General features: G+C 40.4%; 1 protein-coding gene across 2 annotated transcripts in view; it reads right to left on the bottom strand.

Annotated features, from left to right (window-relative positions):
* Window positions 1-18,994, bottom strand: part of prkd1 (protein kinase D1) — a 197,325-nt gene that overhangs the window by 98,175 nt on the left and 80,156 nt on the right. The window contains exon 2 of one of the 2 annotated variants that reach the window (XM_052013678.1): window positions 14,414-14,552. The exons of the other annotated variant lie outside the window; for it this stretch is intronic. Within the exon in view, the coding sequence (XP_051869638.1) occupies window positions 14,414-14,552 (139 nt within the window). The remainder of the gene's footprint in view (window positions 1-14,413; window positions 14,553-18,994) is intronic. 2 annotated transcript variants of the gene reach the window in all.

The raw sequence follows: 18,994 nt of genomic DNA on the forward strand, positions 1-18,994 counted from the left end.
AGCAAAATTCTCTTTATGTGAAGACTTTAACAATTGCTTGTTTTAAGAATCACCTCTGCAGTTGCAAAAAAAATCACTTACAACGATGGACCTATTTTTCACGACTTAAAACATTCTGTAAGGCATCTATTTGCTAAGTTTCCCAGGTCCATTGGGAGCTTTCACTGTTAATGTATTTCACATTTGTCTAAACATTAACTTGAAAATAACTGAAAACCCAATCTAACACAGAAAACTCTTTAAAATCACCAGTTTAAAGGGAACAATTGCCTCAGGTTGCCGTTTGAATCGTGTTTTTTATGGAAATACTGTTACTAGCCAAGGTAAATACTTACCCTATCAATAATGAAAAAGTGCTTTCAGGATCAGAACTCCTAAATTGTAATCATGAGTAATGTCAGTAGTAAAGAGAGTACAGTTCTTGCTAACATACTTTCTGCAACACGTGTAACTGATGCAAACATTGGTTAGAGTTCTTGACCCTCTGGCCTGCACAAACAGCCTCTTAACATCTGCTCTATCTACCCCTCTCAGAACCTTGCATGTCTCAATAAATACAGCTCTCATTCTCCTAAACTGAAGTGAACATGGGGCAATCTCCTCATCAGACAAGCCTTTGTTCCAGGGAGTAATCAAGTGAATCCATGCTGCACTGACTCTAGGGGAAGTATTTCCTTTTTCAGACAAGAACGCCATCCTGACTTCAAACAGTTTGAGACAAGTGCTTGCTACTGCCATCTCCGGGACACCAAGTGCTGACTATGGCAGCAACATTCACATCCCATAAGAGAAGATGAAAAAAAAGGCATTAAAAGTAGGAGTAGGATTCTGAGTTGAGCAGCTTCTGTAGGAGGAAAGGAATTGTCCACATTTCAGGTCGAAACCCTGCATGCAGGATTTTGATCTGAAACATCGACAATTCCTTTCCTCCCACAGATGCTGCTCGACCCGCTGAATTCCTCCAGCAGATTGTTTGTTGCTTCAGATCCCAGCATCTGCAGTCTCCTGTGTCTCCACAGGTCATTCTGACCCTTGCATCTTGTCTGCCATTCAATCAGGTCACGGCTGATCTCTTAACACAATTCCACTTCCCTGCACTAACAACATATCCAATGATTCTCCACAGAGATGAGAAGAAATTTCTTCACCCAGGGGTACAGAATCTAAGGAATTCTGTATATAAGAGGGCTATGGAGACTCAGTCACATGGTATATTCAAGAGAGAGATTATTTTGAGACTGTGACCCTGGTTCTGTGTACCACAGCCAGGGGATACGCCATCTCTACATCTATCTTTTAAGCCCTGAGAGAGGTTTGTTTGCTTCAGTGAGATTACTTCTCATTTTTCTAAACTCTAGCGAGTATAGGCTCAGTCTGTGTAACCTCTCCTCGTCGGTCAAAACCATTGTCTCAGGAATCAATCTGGTGAGCTTTTATCACAATCCCTCTATCATGTGTGAAGACCAGACCTGTACTCAATATTCCAAGTGCATTAACACCAGACAATGTACATGCTTGTGAGACCTGACTAGCTACATCATGCACCCAAAGGTACTGGAAAGAAAACCCCAATGCTATTTCTGCAAAATCCTCCAAATTCATTGGAGTGGTAAAGGAACCAATGCAATCATCCTCTCCCAGACCCTAGATACTCTCATTTAGATATGTTGGGTGGGCCATGTCATTCACATGCCCAATGCCTGGTTCCCAAAACAGACACTCTAAACTGTGTCATGGGAAGAGATTACCGGAGGATAATTTATAAAATTAGCTTTATAAGACTCTAGTTCAGCTTTATAAAACTCTAGTTGGGCCACATCTGGAGTATTGCATTCAGTTCGGGTTGCTCCATTATAGGATGGACGTCGAGGCTTTGGAGAGGGTGCAGAAGAGGTTTACCAGAATGCTGCCTGGATTAGAGGGCATGTGTTGTAAGGAGAGGTTGGACAAACATGGGTTGTTTTCTTTGGAGCGGTGGAGGCTGAGGGGAGATCTGATAGAGGTTTATAAGATTATGAGAGGCATAGATAGAGTAGACATCTTTTTCCCAGAGTTGAAGTGTCTAATACCAGAGAGCACGTATTTAAGATGAGAAGGGGTAAGTTCAAAGGAGATGTATGGGGCAAGTTTTTTTAATACACTGAGAGTGGTGGGTGCCTGGAATACGCTGCCTGGGTGGTGGTGGAGGCAAATACGATAGAGGTGTTCAAGAGGCTCTTATATGGGCATATGAATGTGCAGGAATGGAAGGATAGGGACATTGTGCAGGCAGAAGGAATTAGTTTAGATGCGCATTTGATTACTAATTTAATTAGTTCGGCACAACATTGTGGGCAAAGGGCCTGTTCCTGTGCTGTACTGTTCTATGTTCTAGGGACATTAAAGGATGTGCTCAAAGGCTTCCTTGACAAAATGCCCACCGTGTAAGCAGCAAAGGAATGCACCAGCTCACCCTGCTGCATAGCCCGTCCACCACCTCCTGCCCCATCTGTGGACACCTGTGAGGTTCACACAATGACCTTATTAGCCACCTCAGAACCGAAATAGCGGAGTAGGAGCAAGTCATCCTTGATACCGAGGAACAACCTATGAAGATGAAGATATAATTGCACCAAGAAGTAACAAGAATGCCACTTGCCAGTTATTCTTTCATTATCTTTTTTAAATGGAATTGAACTGCACTCTGTGAACATCTCTGTTTCAAATGTCCAAGAAATCCCCATCCTCAATGATGGCAGGGCCCAGCATCTAAGTGTAAAAAACAAGGCAGACGGATTTGCATCATGTTCTGTTAGAAGAGTCGAGTGGATAACTCATGGCATTGACAACTTAGCCAATGTTATACGCTATACCATAAAACCATAGAACAATACAGCACAATGCCCTTCGGCCCACCATGTTGTGCCAACCTTCAAACCACACCTAAGACTATCTAAACCCTTCCTCCCACATATCCCTCTATCTTAAATTCCTCCATATGCTTATCTAGCAATCTCTTGAACTTGACCAACGTATCAGCCTCCACCACCACCCCAGGCAGCGCATTCCATACACCAACCACTCTCTGGGTGAAAAACCTCCCTCTGATATCTCCCTTGAACTTCCCACCCATTACTTTAAAGCCATGTCCTCTTGTATTGAGCATTGGTGCCCTGGGAAAGAGGTGCTGGCTGTTCACTCTATCTATAGATCCAGTTAATATCCCAGCACTAGCACTGAAGACCCCATTCCAGAAGCCAGTTGAACCTCCAGCCAAGCAGCACCATTGATATCTGCCTGACAATGTACAGATTCGCTCAGCTATGTCCTGTTCACAAAAAGCAGAGCAAGTCTAATCTGGCTTCTCACCACTTAACCAGTCTATTTTCAATTATCAGCAAAGTGATGAAGGGCATTTCTGATCACATGATGAGGGGAAGGTCATTAATGAAAGAGGTTGGTTGGACCTAGAATACGGTCCTGAGGAATTCCTGCAAGAGTCCTGGAACTGAAATAGTGAACTTCCAACAATCGCAACCATCTCCCCTTGTACAAAGTATGACTCCAACCATTGGAATGCTTTCCCTTTGATATTTATTGACTTCAGTTTTACCAGAGTACCATGATGTCACACCCTGTAAAATGCTGCATGCTGTCAATAGTAGTTGTTCTGAAGTCTGAAATTCAGCTGATATGTCCATGTTTGGACCAAGGCTATGCTCCAGACACGAATTCCTGATTGTCTGCCCACTCTTCTCCTCAGTTTATGTGACAGTGATGTTCTCTGTGCATTGCCAAAACAAATTTTGTTCATAATAGCAGCAGAAATATGAAAACACCAGTTAGTATCCCTGCATTCAAACATTAATGTGTGAGGCAGGCAATACTTATGACCAAGTATCCTGGGTTTATATGCCCTGCTGATAAGGTGAACAATTAGAAGTACAGTTCATTAGTCAATGGAAAATTTCAGAATTTAGGTTTGATGATTCTTGGTGAGGAAGAGTAATGAGATGGGTAAACTGAGTAAAATTCAAATATCCAAGAAATCCCCATCCTCAATGATGGCAGGGCCCAGCATGTAAGTGTAAAAGACAAGGCAGATGCATTTGCATCATGTTCGGTCAGAAGAGTCGAGTAGATAATTCATGGCATTGACAACTTAGCCAATGTTATTCACTGTAGGTCCAGTTAACATCCCAGCACTAGCACTGAAGACTCCCATTCCAGAAACTAGCTGAACCTCCAGCCATGCCGCTCCAGTATAGTAACACCATTGATATCTGCCCGACAATGTACAGATTTGCTCTGCTATGTCTTGTTCACAAAAAGCAGAGCAAGTCTAATCTGGCTTCTCACCACTTAACCAGTCCACTTTCAACTATCAGCAAAGTGAAGATATCACTGCCAATGAAACTTCCCAAGTAGCACTTTCTTACCAGTAACCTGCTCACTCATGTCCACTTTGGATTTTGACAGGACCACTTGGCTCCTCTCAACCTTGGTCCAAACATGGAGCAAAGAACTGGATTCCAGGAATGAGGTGGAAGTGACATCGAGACAGCATTTAACTGAGTGAAGTATCAAGAAATCCTGGTAAAACTGAAGTAAATGGGCACCAATAGGAAAATGTTCTAATAGGTGGCATCATACTTCAGGCACGGTAGTGTAGCGGTTAGCATAATGCTTTACAGTGCCAGCGACCCGGCTTCAATTCCAGCCACTGTCTGTAAGGAGTTTGTACGTTCTCCCCATATTTGCGTGGGTTTCCTCCAGGTGCTCCGGTTTCCTCCCACATTCCAAAGACGTACGGGTTAGGAAGTTGTGGGCATGCTATGTTGGCGCCGGACGCATGGCGACACTTGCGGGCTACCCCCAGAACACTAAGCAAAAGATGCATTTCACTGTGTGTTTCGATGCACGTGTGACTAATAAAGCTATCTTATCATACAAAGGAAGGTGGTAAAGCTTGTTTCTGATCAATCTTCCCAGCCCAGGATTTCACTGCAGTGATAATTCCACAATGTACACTTCTTCTCACAAATGCTCAACAACTGAAGCAGTCCATAACTGCATGCATCAACTAGACAATATTCAGGCATGGGCTGATAACTGGTGAGTTACAGTCATGCCACAAAAGTGAACAATTGCAAAGTCCAACAAGGGGCAAGTCAAATATATACTGTGGCTTCAAGAGCAGTCAAAGGCTGCAACGAGTGACTCCCCTCCAGACACCCCGACCTTTTCCACCATTTACAAGCACAAGTCAGGAGCATGCTGGAGTATTCTCCATTTCCCTGGCTGAGTGTAACTCCAACAACACTGAAGCAGCTCAACACAATCCAGGAGAAAACAATCCACTTGACTACCATCTCATCAATGGTGCACAGTGGCTGCAGGTTCCCTTGCAAGTCATGTTACCTGTACTACCTCAATGCACTCTGTACTAACTCAATGCAACTGCACTGTGTAATGAATTGACCTGTACAATCGGCATGCAAGACAAGTTTTTCACTGTACCTTGGTACAAGTGACAATAATAAACCAATACCATCCTGACATGGAATTATATTGCCAGTCTTTCATCATTGCTGGGTCCTGGAACTCTCTGCCCCACAGCATTGTGGGAGAACCTTCACCAGAAGGACTGTCATGGTTCAAGAAGGTGGCTCACCATCACCTTCTTAAGAGCAATCAAGTATAGGAGACAAATGCCGACCTTCCCTGTGATATACAGATACAAAAAATGAATAAATAATAAAACAGTACCATTTTCTAATTAAACAGCAAAGTCAGTTCAAGGAGTTGAATGGCCTATTCCTGCTCCTATGCAGTGAAGGACTCACCCTCAAAATGATCCAGCCAGAATAATGGCTCCACTCATTCACTACTAGTCCTACAGAGTCAAAGAAAATGTATCAAACACTGGTCGGATCATGCAGAGGGAATTAGACTGGTGTTCATAATTCTCTACAAAGAATTATTTCCTGTCTGCTTTTAGGTTCCTCATGGAACTGCATTTTCAATTCAGAATCTGTGAGGTACTCCAAAACATTTCTGTGCGATATAACATCACACTGTAGGTTAAATCTTCATCCTCACCACCTGGGGGCCATTAGGCAAAGATATTTCTTCTTCCCCACACCCTGTTCTCTACCCAAATTACAGCTTCCACAGATGCTGTTGATCTGCCTGGAATTTCTAGCAGTTTCTGATCTTATTTCATATTTCCAGCACTCTCAGTGTCTTGTTTTGGTACACATTTTAATCCTACTTCCTGCAATTAAACAAAGGTTGGGCAGATTCCACAGCTGGACAACTGGGAATAATAGTTTATCCCCATATATAGTCTATCCCCATACATGTCTGTCTTTCTTTTGGATAGCTTGTTTTTGGCCAAAGGTAAAGAAATTGTTGGTTCTACACGCATTTCAACATGCCTTTCATTTAAGTTTCATCTAATAAAGTCCAGTTGAAAGATTTTGGCATTCCCGATATATTTTCACTGCACATGCACAGAGTCTGTGATGTCAGATTATCTGGGAGGCCAGAAGCCGCCACAACTTAACCTGAGCAAATTACCACTTTGAAATAAGAAACAATGAGCAATTTTATAATGGCTTATTTAGAACTCACAATATCCCACAGCACTTGTTAACAATTAAGCAAAGGACAGGGTAAATCATTGTGCCTGTAGTTTGAAGAGCAACGTAATGCGATCTAACTTCCTGCTTGATGATGGGCAATATTTCTCCCCTGCAGTCAGTGTGTAGTTTGGAAGCCCAGGGGAACAAAAACTAGAGGGCGTAGGTTTAAGGTGAGAGGGGAAAGATTTAAAAGTTACATGAGGGGTAAGTTCTTCATGCAGAGGGTGGTGTGTATACAGAACGAGCTGCCAGAGAAAGAAGTTGCGGCAGATACAATAACAACATTTAAGAAATGTTTGGATAAGTATATGGATAGGGAAGGTTTAGAGGGATACGGGCCAAACACAGGTAAATGGGACTAGTTTAGGTGGACACCTTGGTCGGCATGGATGAGTTGGGTTGAAATGCCTGTTTCTGTGCTGTATTACTCTATGACTCTATAATTCACACATTATAGAAACCATCCTTTTTTGTTTTTTGTGTGGCTACTGGATTTTTCATTTTAAGAAGCAGTGCTATTTAAAACATAATAGAAAGTCATTTGCCCATCTTATCCTTACTATGACAAGCACGTCCACTGCCCCACTCTCTCCCCATGGTCCTGCATTAAATGCTAATCAGTGCAATGTTTGGCTAGCCTTCCCCCAAAATCCTCACTTCTTCATTTAAGAATAATTTCTTCATTAAAGAAATATACACTTCTTCATTTTCATGCTTGAGTTCGCTGCAGCTTTTCATTAACTGAAGGAGTTTAAAAATGCAAGATGGCATGGTGATATGACTTCCCAGGATAAATTATGTCAGCAAGAGTGGATTAAAAATTTACATTCCTATGAAAACTAAAGTATTCCACTTGTAGTATCCTTTGTTGCAACCCTCACTTTCCCCCTCCCCATTTTCATTCGATTTAAACTTTGTTCTTGTTATCTTATAAGGATCTTCAGAATAAAATACATTGTCATTTAGGCTCGAAATATTGATCCAACATTTTATAAAGGTACAATTTACTCTTTATATTCTATTGATGCCACAACCATTTGCAATTTTAAATTTCCAAGATCTACTGCAATGCACATCTCTCATTAAAATATTTGTTGCATGTGATCAACAAGAAAATTAACTAACTTCAGATTATTAAATTATTTAAAGTGATTACATCTAAAAAATGATGAAAATTAGATTGCAAATAGAGTTTCCAACTTAACAGAACATTTTGGTACTCTGATTTATGCATTCAATGCAAATGAGAAAACACAATATTTGTATCTAATTTTAACAGGAATTACAATGCCCTATCTGGTTACATGCAAATAAAGAATTCTCCAAGGTTCCAGACTCAAAGGATGTTATCTCAGAACTTGAAATAAAAGAGGAAAATGTTGGAAATGTACAGCAGGGTGATCAACATCTGAAAGAGTTACAAGTCCTGAATTTCCAATTGTTCTTGGTTTAATGTTGGCCAGACCATATAACTAAGTTCTGTATAATTTTCTTTAGGTGCAATGTTTTGATAAAAATTCAGTATTCCCTTGTATTAACCACCACAACTAATCAATTTCTTTGGAAAATTAAAAGTGTTACAAACACTTTAAGATGTTGGGATAAGACCAAATCAGAATTTAAAAGCTATATTTGTTTTCATCATAATTTGCGATAGCAAATACTGTATCAATCTCACACAAACATCAATTTAACAGGTAACCATAAAAGTGAAAGAAATATCAGTTAATAAACATAAAGGTGTCCCAAAATGATACAGGGAGTGGGGCTAATAACTGATTTAACCATTTATGGTTTGGAAAAGGACATTGTTCTTTCGGTTGTCATCTCCAGAAGTTAAAAACAGATGCAGGGTGAAATATATAGACTAAGATCCAAGATACTCCATTCACATTCAACCCAGAAAAGCTAATTTGGAAACAGCTGTTCCCTAATGTGTGAACTGGAGTGTGGTTCCTGCTTTCATCTACACATCAGTTACTTCGGTGGACATAAGCATCGTTGTCATAGCATCTTTTAATCCAAAGGTATTAGATGCTGTTTTAGATTTTCAAAGACTAGACTTCAAATTAACTACTAACAATGCAACAAATACAAAATGCAACTGGTGAACAATTTTAAAACAAAATTGTAGTTATTGATTACGCTAACAACAGATCATTTTATTAGTGAGAATTCTAATATACTAACTAACTCTTAATGAGTGCTGGGACTGAAGCCCTGAACTTACTGACCTATGGAAATAACAAGCAGCCTTCTGTGGACAAGGGAGACTGTACTGTTAGCTCATGAAGTAAGGATTATATTAACAAGTTCCTACATTAATATTCACAATTGTTTAGAGAAGCTCCACCCCTTGCACTCCCAGTGAGTTCTCTGGTCTGCTGTGGTTGTATCCATACTGTCTGTTCTTAAATTTCAGTGAACAACTACACCTGCACTGAAGTAGAGAATTTTACCAACTGCGTTTGCTTATTTCGACCTCGAGACCGTGCTTTCAGATGTCCCCTTTATATTTTTACCAATTCCTTTCACAGTATTGCGGACTGCTGGGGTTACCTGTAAAGGCCGACCTACCACTCTGCCTTGCTTGTACTTTGTAGTGCGCCCTTTGTCGAATCCATCAGGAAGGATGTGCGTTTAAAAGGTGTGATGATCTCAGGCAATGGAGGTGCTGAACATGTACATGGATGACACAAGCATTCAGCTGTGCTTAGACCATCGGCTCACAAACACTAAATGTCACCACATGTTGAGGCTCTGTCTATCCCTGGTGCTGCAAAGGTTGGGTCTGGCCATGTAGGTCCAGGGCATTCCTTTTGGATGAACCATGCCATACCATAGTTTGTACAAAAGAATACATTTGACTGTACGTCAATCAGACAGTGGTTTGCACAGAATGTTCTCAAGGCTTTATGGGAAAAGGAGGAGATTTCGTGTTCTATTGAATGGTTCTCCAAGCAATCATGGTCATTTGGCAGAATGATCTGTCATTGCACACTGAAGAACCAGAACCCATGACCAGGACCATGTTCCAAAAGCAAGGGCTATTCTCTTTGGAGAGGAGGATGAGAGGTGACTTGGTAGAGGTCTACAAGCTGATAAGAGGCATAGATCGAGTGGACAGTCAGAGACTTTTTCCCAGGGCGAAAATGGCCCTGGGAATAACACGAGGGGGCATAATTTTAAGGTGATTAGAGGAATATATAAGGGGGATGTCAGAGGTAAGTTTTTTTTTTACACAGAGAGTGGTGGGTGCATGGAATGCACTGCCAGCAGAGGTTGTGGGGGCAGATACATTATGGAATGATAAAGAAATGGGGGGGCTATGTGGGAGGGAAGGGTTAGATAGATATTAGAGCAGGATAAAATGTCGGCACAACATTGTGGACTGAAGGGCCTGTACTGTGCTGTAATGTTCTATGTTCTAAAAAAAACTTGTACAGTTTGGTTAAGAAATGAATGTCATGCTGAGATAATGTAAATGGAATGGTATGTTGTGTACTGAGACTAGCGATGTATGAATATACAGTATTATCTATTCACAAGTTTTATGAATGAGGTACCATTTTTGAAAATAAAAAAAAATTCTGGCCTCTGGGAGCCTGTTACAATTAATAAGAAAGACCAGGGCTCTGGTCTGCCAATACTTTTGCACGGCTTTTATGGGTAAGGTAAACTAAATCTGATAGGAAACATGTCCAAAGCCTGAAGGATGAATATTTTAATATGACCTTTGAAAATCATTTGAATATTCCTGCAATCAACAAGTTAAAGCGCAATAATGCAAAGCCAGGGTGTGAAATAATAGAAATGTGGTCCCATTAACTTCTCCATTTTGGGCTGCATGCACAGGAGTAGTCACAAAGGGAAGTTAGGTTTCTTCTTTCTCAAGATTGAGGAAGAATTGGCGTGAATCATCTTTAAGATGGTGTCACAGGTATCCTAAAGGCGAGTCAAGAAGTTCATGTAGCCACCTTGCCTTCTTATTATCCACTGGATTTTCAATGTGGTGGCTTTTGGAGGAGTACATGCACCCATTCTTATTGTTATCAGGTGAATATATCCTCAACCTCACCAGATTATTAGGGTTGAATGTGCCTGTTCCCCTATGTGTCCTGGTGCCTCCCCCCACTCACCCCACCCCCCCAACCCCCATCCCCACTTATGCACTCTGCCATTCTTGTTGGACATGTGGAAAATTTTTCGGTAGGGGAAAAATCAGAAGGAAAAGTTTAATGTCATGCCTTTCAGATGAAGGCAGCATTTTAGACAAGTAGGCATGTACAGCATAGTTAAGAAGATGACTCTAGTTTCGATTGTTTTACCAAGTCTCTTTATTGATTGAAGACTGAATTCTGACAAAGAAATAGCAAGGCTTTGGGAAACAGGATTTTTGGAATCCCGGGTACAATTCAGTAAAAATCTGATTGAGACTTAATGTGTAACTTACATTTTGCAAGATTCTCCTGATCCAAAAATGTCAAACATCTAACATTAATCATGCATCAATATGCATCAGATTAAAATGCAGAAGCTATTCACTAGATCAACAAGAAGTGGGTATACCAAAGTACATACATTCTGGAAAATCTCTCTTATGCACAGTTAACAAGCAGCTACAACTGTATGGGATGCCGAATGAGTTTGAGGGTTAGAGTCATAGAGCACTACAGCACAGAAACAGGCCATTCGGCCCATCTAGTCCATGCCAGCCTACTTTTCTGCCTGGTCCCATCTACCTGCACCCGGACCATATCCCTCCAAACCTCGCCCGTCCATGTACCAATCCAAACTTATCTTAATTGTTACAATTGAACCCACATCCACCACTTCTGCTGGCAGCTCGTTCCACACTTGCACCATCCTCTGAGTGAAGTAGTTCCCCCTCAGATTCCCCTTAAATATTTCACCTTTCACCCTAAACCTATGACCTCTAGTTCTAATCTTACCCAGCCTGAGGGGAAAAAGCCTGCATGCATTCACTCTATCTATATCCCTCATAATTTTCTATACCTCTATAAGATCTCCCCTCAGTCTCCTGCACTCCAGGGAATAAAGTCCTAACCTATTCAACCTTTCCCTATAACTCAGATCCTCAAGTCCCAGCAATATCTATGTAACTTTTCTCTGCACTTACTCTCGTTTAAGAATTTCTTAGATTGTTAACAGCATTGGAGCATTCTCATACTCCTCAGAAAACTGTGCAGATGGGAAAACAGTATTTCTCAAAAGTGTAAAATTAAATAAAGTGCATTCATGACTCATTTGTTATCTTAAACATACATTTCCCTTAATAATTCATGCTTCATTGATATTGACAGTACAAAAGCAAACATGCAATGAAGAGAAGATTTGCCTGTATTCTTTTTATGTATGGCCCAATAACTCAATAAATAGAGTGACAGAATCTTAGAGCAATACAGCACAGACACAGGCCCCTCGGCCCAACCAATCCATGCCAACCACAGTGCCCACCCAGCTAGTCCCAATTTCCTGCATTCAGCCCATCTCTCTCCAAGCCCGGCCTTCCATGTACCTATACAAATGTTTCTTAAATGACACTATTGTACCTGCCTCAACCACTTCCTTTGGCAGCTCATTCCATATACAAACCACCCTCTGCATGAAAAAAGTTGCCCTTCAGGTCCCTTTTAAATCTTTCCCCTCTCACCCTAAACCTATGCCCTGAGTCTTGGACTCCCCTACCCTGGGGAAAAGACTGTTGCCACTCACCTTATCTGTGCCTCTTATGATACGTGTACTGACTACATCAAATTCTATTGCACGATTAAAATGAATGGGAAATTGGGAAGGCCATGGTCTGTCAGTGTCATCCTCTCTTCCCAATGTAACCCCCACATTCAAAGAACTGCAAAGGGCACTGCTCTGTTTTATTTTTCCCACAATGAACTCTGGTAAAATGTCAGTCTTCAGTTTATTATGCATCAGTTGAAAAATTGTTATCTAAATTAATGCTGGCTCATTGTGAAATCAAGAATCAGCATTCAATCCAATATATACCTGAAAAGCACTATGATTTTAAACAGCATCTTGTAGCCATGTTTGATACACCATATAATAGAATATTCAACATTTAATTTATCTTAAGGCAAAAATGAATCACTACATCAGTTTTGTTCAGATCATGGTAGGTAAAGTGTCAAAGACTTAGATATATCTAAATCTGGAAAGTTTAGTGTTATTGTTGAAAGTATTGCTGAACTCAATAGTAGAAAAGGCAAGCTAATTAAAGTATTTGTATGTCAAAAAATTCAAGCCTGGTTTTCAAATCTGCATTCACCACTGAAAAGTAAAGAACATTAATTTCCATTATATTTCCAGTCCATAGGCTAAATAAATTCAAGTTTGCAGGGTAGAGACAGAAATTCCAATTTTGTGCTAAATGACTATGTCCTCTGCAGAGCTGAGGTGAGTTTGGCAGTTACTTAAATAGTATGACAACAATACTGAAAAATATCATAAGAGTTAGTTGCTCCTTTTTACGTCCTGCATGACCTTTTCCATTGACCTGTGCTTCTTTGGTAAATCTATCTCACTATTAGGAAAACATTATCATCCATGAATTTTCAGTTTGATGCAAGCACAATAATGCTCACCACGTAGTAAACCCTCTGCATGTGAAAGCCATATGTTGTCAGTCTGCAATCCAACAGTCTCCATTGCAAAAATTCTAATCATACATTTTGTTACTGAGGAGTAAGGTATAAAAAATTTCAGGATGCACTCTGCTGCAAACCACTTAATAACAAGTACTAAAGCAATGATAAGACTTTGACCAAAGTGAAGAAGGCTTCTCTGTAAATCAGAGTTCAGCATGAATCAGATGGTCCCAAGAGACAGACAAATACAATTGGATCCTAAAATGGGCCACAAGGGAGTCCTTACTTACAAGGCAGCTGTAATTCCACCCATTAAGATAATTGGTGTGGGAAGAATTCATGGGCTTGTTTCAATGCATTAGCAACCTGACTTGGCTAGAACCAGATGGATGGAGGAATAGATGGCATAAAAAAGGGAACAGATGGCAATGAAGAGAGCAAAGGAGAAAATGTAGTAAGTTGGGAAGCAGAAATGTATGACAGCGAGGAAAAGAGCTAAGTGGATGGAAATGAGAGTATTCCATGTGGAAAAATGAATTTTCTAGGAATAGCACTACAACAAACCAACAAACAGAAGTCAGCTCGAATTCTGAAGGGGAAGATTCTGCCTAAGCAATCTCCCTGACTTCTTTGAAGAAATGATAATCAAGTGGCATATGGAAAGCTCCATGTTGTACATGCAAAATAAATTTAATAATATTCCAAATTAAAAAAATTAACCAACTCTAAGCTACAGGGATTTAGTAAAATGACCAGGAATGGTTAAGAAATTGGCTGAATAGCAGGGAACAATGATTAACCATAGGGCAAAACCTTTATGAAATACTTGGATCCTACTGAATAGGGATGCTAGGATCTATCTGGATAATTGGAGGAAGAAAGGCTGCATGGCTGGCTTAATTATAATCAACACACAATCTTATGAAGTTGTTAGGTCGATTTTGATTGCACATCCTCAAAGACAATATATACAGTAATATCACCAAATAGTTAATGTAGAGTCTTTCCATGGCACTTTTCAAAAAGGTTACTTCTGCCAACGCTTATATTAGAATAAAAGTTATGAATCATGATCATGAATCAGTACCAGATTCATCAGATTGAAATCAGTTGTAATGCCTAATCAGATTACGAGCAAAGAAAAAATAAATTCACATTATATACCTGACAGGACAACTTCAATCAAATCTCCTTCTTGAATATCAGTAGCAGCCTTTACCAACTGTAGGATGTTTTCTGAGTTAGGTTCATGACGGAACAAGAGAATTTTATCATACATCCCATAGAATCCACATTCAGGAAACTGAAATTAAAGAGATTTTAAAAAAAAATTAGCAAAACCTAATGGTGTGAAAGAAGATTAAATTGGCACAAAACAGGTAACACTTCAAACTTCTAAAAAAAACTATAAATGCAGCTTTTCTGCGATACTGTAATTTAGAACAATATTACAACATTATTACTCAGCTATATTTAAGAGGATATATACTTACATTAGGCACCTGTGATAAAGAGTCATGGCATACTGGATGCAATTTTACCGAACACCCTCCACCACCAACAAAACCCTGCCCTCACAATGCATCCCCTAGCCCCAAAAAGACTTGGATTTGGTCAGCCTGGTCACTTGACTGATCCTAAAATGTATGCCCCATGCCTGCTTCCAGTGTCTTCTGGCTGCTTCACAAAAATGGCACTCTCTCAAATTTTTTTTTAAGTTTTTAGAAAATTTTATTTACAGCATGGTAACAGGCCCTTCCGGCCCAACGAGTCTGTGCTGCCCATTTTTTAAACCCAAATTAACCTACCTGTACGCGTTTTAGAATGTGGGAGGAAACCGGACCACCTGGAGGAAACCCAAGCAGACGCGGGAGAACGTACAAACTCCTTACAGACAGCGACGGGAATCAAACCCCGATCGCTGGCGCTGTAATAGCGTCGCGCTAACCCCTATGCTACCTTGCCTTAATTTCAAGGCCACAAACTGCAACAATTAGGTGGAAGGGCCTCCTCCTACCTCATTTTTAATAACTTCCTTTGACTGCACCTTTTACAGATCAGAAAACCTGCCAACTACTGCCCAACTGGTTGAATCCCCAGAAATCCTTAAGCAACAAGGCCAAGAACTAGCAGCTTGGATGATTACCTGCTAGATCATATACTGCCTGACTTCAAATATCAGCAAAATTGGACGCATTCTCTTCATACTACACTTAAAAGCTACTATCAGTTTTCCCTTGAAATAACTTCACACCAGCTCTGTGAAGCTTTAGAGGCATAATGTATGTTCTATCTGAGATATAGTAAGAAGTTCTGAGAATCTGCTCAAAGAATTTGATGTCTGGCTGAAAATTCTATGAATCAATCATAATTTGTGACCTAGTTGCTGAGTATATTCAAGTTCTAATAGAGAAACAAAGGACTGCAGATGCTGGAATCTAGATGAAAAACACGATGATGCTGGAGGAACTCAGCAGGCCAGGCAGCATCCGTGGAGAAAAGCAGGCGGTCAACGCTTTGGGTCAGGACCCTTCTTCAGGACTGAAGATAGGAAAGGGGGAAGGCCAATATATGGGAGGGAAAAGCAGAGCAGTGATAGGTGGACAAAAGAGGGGAGGCGGGGTGGGCACATGGTGGTGACAGGTAGATGCAAGAGATGGTGATAAGTAGGTACAGGGGAGGAGGGGAGAGCAGATCCACCAGGGGATGGGTCAAAGGTAAAGAGGAAAAAAGGGTAGAAAAAAGAGATAGGCTAGGAAAGGGAAGAAAAGAATAGGCATGGTTGGGAAGGGAGGGGGTGTGGGGGGATACAGTGTTCATTCTGCTAGGCTGCAAGGTTCCAAGACGGAAAATGAGGTGCTGTTCCTCCAGTTTGCACTTGGAATTCTCCTGGCAGTGGAGGAGGCCGAGGACTGACATATCTGTGATGGAGTGGGAGGAGGAGTTGAAGTAACTGGCAATGGGGAGATGCAGATCGTGGTTACGGACAGAGCTCAGGTGTTCTGCAAAATGGTCACCTAGTCTGCGTTTGGTCTCGCCAATGTAGAGGAGGCCACATTTGGAGCACCCAATGCAGTAGATAATACTAAAGGAGGTGCAAGTAAATCTCTGTCTCACTTGAAAGGACTGTTTGGGTCCCTGGATGGAGATGATGGAGAATATATGTTCTGCAGAAGTACTTTACCAATTTTAAAAGAATTGAAAGTGGGGAAAAAAGCACCACTCCTACTAACTTCTTTGCTGTAATTGTAAACTATTGTGATTCAGTCAAATTAGCAGCCACTGAAGTTTGAATATGGTGGCATCTAAATATGTTAAGGGTTGTAAAATTCTTTTCAGAAACATTTGTGCGCTACATGCAGAATACTATAACTTTGTTTTCTGTTAGCATCTGATTTTTTTGTGGTCCAGTTTGAAATAAGCATCTCAAGAAGTATGGCAGCTGCAACGTAAAACCAAGCTATGTGGTGCCATTTGTTACTGTCAAGAGTGGTTTCTTAAAAATAGGGTTTCACACTGTTCTTAAGATTACAGCTATTGTACAAAATCTACTTCACAGAGCTGGTGTGAAATTGTAGCTCTGAGGCTCGACATAAACAGATAATATTAAGTATTCATTCATCCATTTATAATCAATGTGCAGCACTGTACTAAAATAAATCCTACAGCTTGAAGCATGGATTTATTTTCACCCAGCATCTGACACTTACTTGCCTACAGCCATGACCTGCTGAAACATTTTAGTCTCATGCCAGGGGAATAAAAACTAACATTGACCTATTACTGATAATCTGCTTTCCTTGCGCCTCAATTATGTTGCAGCCAAACCATGTAGTGTTGGGAGTATGCTCAATTGTATTGAGCAGAAGCAGCCTTGAAATTTGCACACCACTCAGACTGCTGTTGAGTGGTAAAACTGAACTGCACATAGTAATTCAATGTCATACAGGATCTTCTCACCAGCCTCAAGAGAAATTACTGATAGCAGAAAAGTGTTAACGAATGGAGATTGATACAACTGGAGAAGAAATAATGATACCAAAACATGAACCATAGCTTTGTTGCTTTATTCAGCAACTCAATTAATAACATTTAGTCTCTTTAAGTATCCATCACAGATATGTCATCACCTGCTGAACATTGATAACAAAGGCAATCAAAACCCAAGTGTAGATTCAAATAATTGGTTGATGGGAGGTTATTTAGATCAAGTTGCACAAGCATAAATCAGTTCCAATTTAAGCTTTAATTAAGATATTTTCATTGTGTGATCTTCCTGCAGTTTACAGCTTTCTTCTACAATTTTTTGTATCACCTGCAAAAATTTTGATCATCATTTCCACATCAATCAGAAATCATTGACAAACATTGGGGTCCTGCAGAACCCCAGTGTGGTCTCCTGTACAGTAAAGCACCTGCTAAGAGTTCCATTCCTGAGAAGTGTCCGTAAACTGAATTTTCCATAAGTTGGAAATGAAGAATTACCCCCAAATTTGTGATGTGAAATCTTTAGCCTCAACAGCCCTTGAAGACTAATTTACAAAGAGTAGACTGATAACAAAGCCCTATGCTAATCTTCCCCAATGTTCAACAAGTGATGACATACCTGTGATGGATACTTAAAGAGACTAAATGTTATTAATTGAGTTGCTGACTAAAGCAGCAAAGCTATGGTTCATGTTCTGGCATCATCATGATATGAGATGTTAGTACCAAGTGAACTGACAAATGTTTATCTGAATACAGCCCAGGTGGAGTGGGGAGTTGGTGGTGGAGAGAGGAACGGATCTGCCCATCAGCAAGAAAACTATCGGCAGTTTAATAAAAGAAAGTGTGTGCTAACCAGAAGTGGCTTGGGGTTCGTAACATTTGATATTACTTGAAGGAGAGTTTGGAGAAGGCACTGTTTTTTTTAATGGGTGATGCCTGCATTATCTCCCGGTGAAGAAATTCAAGTACCATATCTGAAAGCAGAGTCTGAGAGAATCTGCATAAGGCTGGATTTTCGTATGTCAGGTCCTTCGTAACCCAGGGACCTCCTTTAGTGTTATGTATACTGCTGTGTCCTGATGTTTTATAGAGTCCCTTGCACAACTCTTATACTCCATACTTCATCAATAATGGAAAATACCTCTTATGCTTTTTTAACCACCCTTTATTCCTTTCCACCACTTCCAGGGATCCTAAGTTATGCACTCCTTTTGTTTTTCCAAACAACTCAGGGTTCCATTAACTGGCATTCCTTTGTTTTAATTTCCAACGCCAAATGCAGTAGTTATCCATTGACTTTTATTCTTCTGATCAACCTGTCATTTGGAATCTTGTCAAATGCATTGTCAAAATCCATATGGACAACATCAATTTTCAGATTCAGGTTAAACTTGTTGATCCTCCTCATTACCTCCACAAAAATACAATTGTTAATCAGACACAATCTTCCCTTAAATCACAACCAATTATCCTTGTTAATCTGAGCCTTTCTGAATGATAATTTATACTGTCCCCAAGACATTTTTCCAGTAATTTGATGACCATCAATTTTACGCTCAACTACCTGCAGTGTTGAATCCCTCTTCTTAAAACAATGATGCTACATTGGCAGTCTTCCAGTCTTCTGCCTATAACTACAAGAGGATTCGAATAAATTGGCTGGAGTCTCCACTATTTCTTCCCCTACTTCAGTTTACAGCCTAGGATACAACTCATTGGCCTAACAATTTATCTACTTTTGAAGATGCTATAAAT

The sequence above is a fragment of the Pristis pectinata genome, chromosome 1, assembly GCF_009764475.1.
Source record: "Pristis pectinata isolate sPriPec2 chromosome 1, sPriPec2.1.pri, whole genome shotgun sequence".
Lineage (NCBI taxonomy): Eukaryota > Metazoa > Chordata > Chondrichthyes > Rhinopristiformes > Pristidae > Pristis > Pristis pectinata.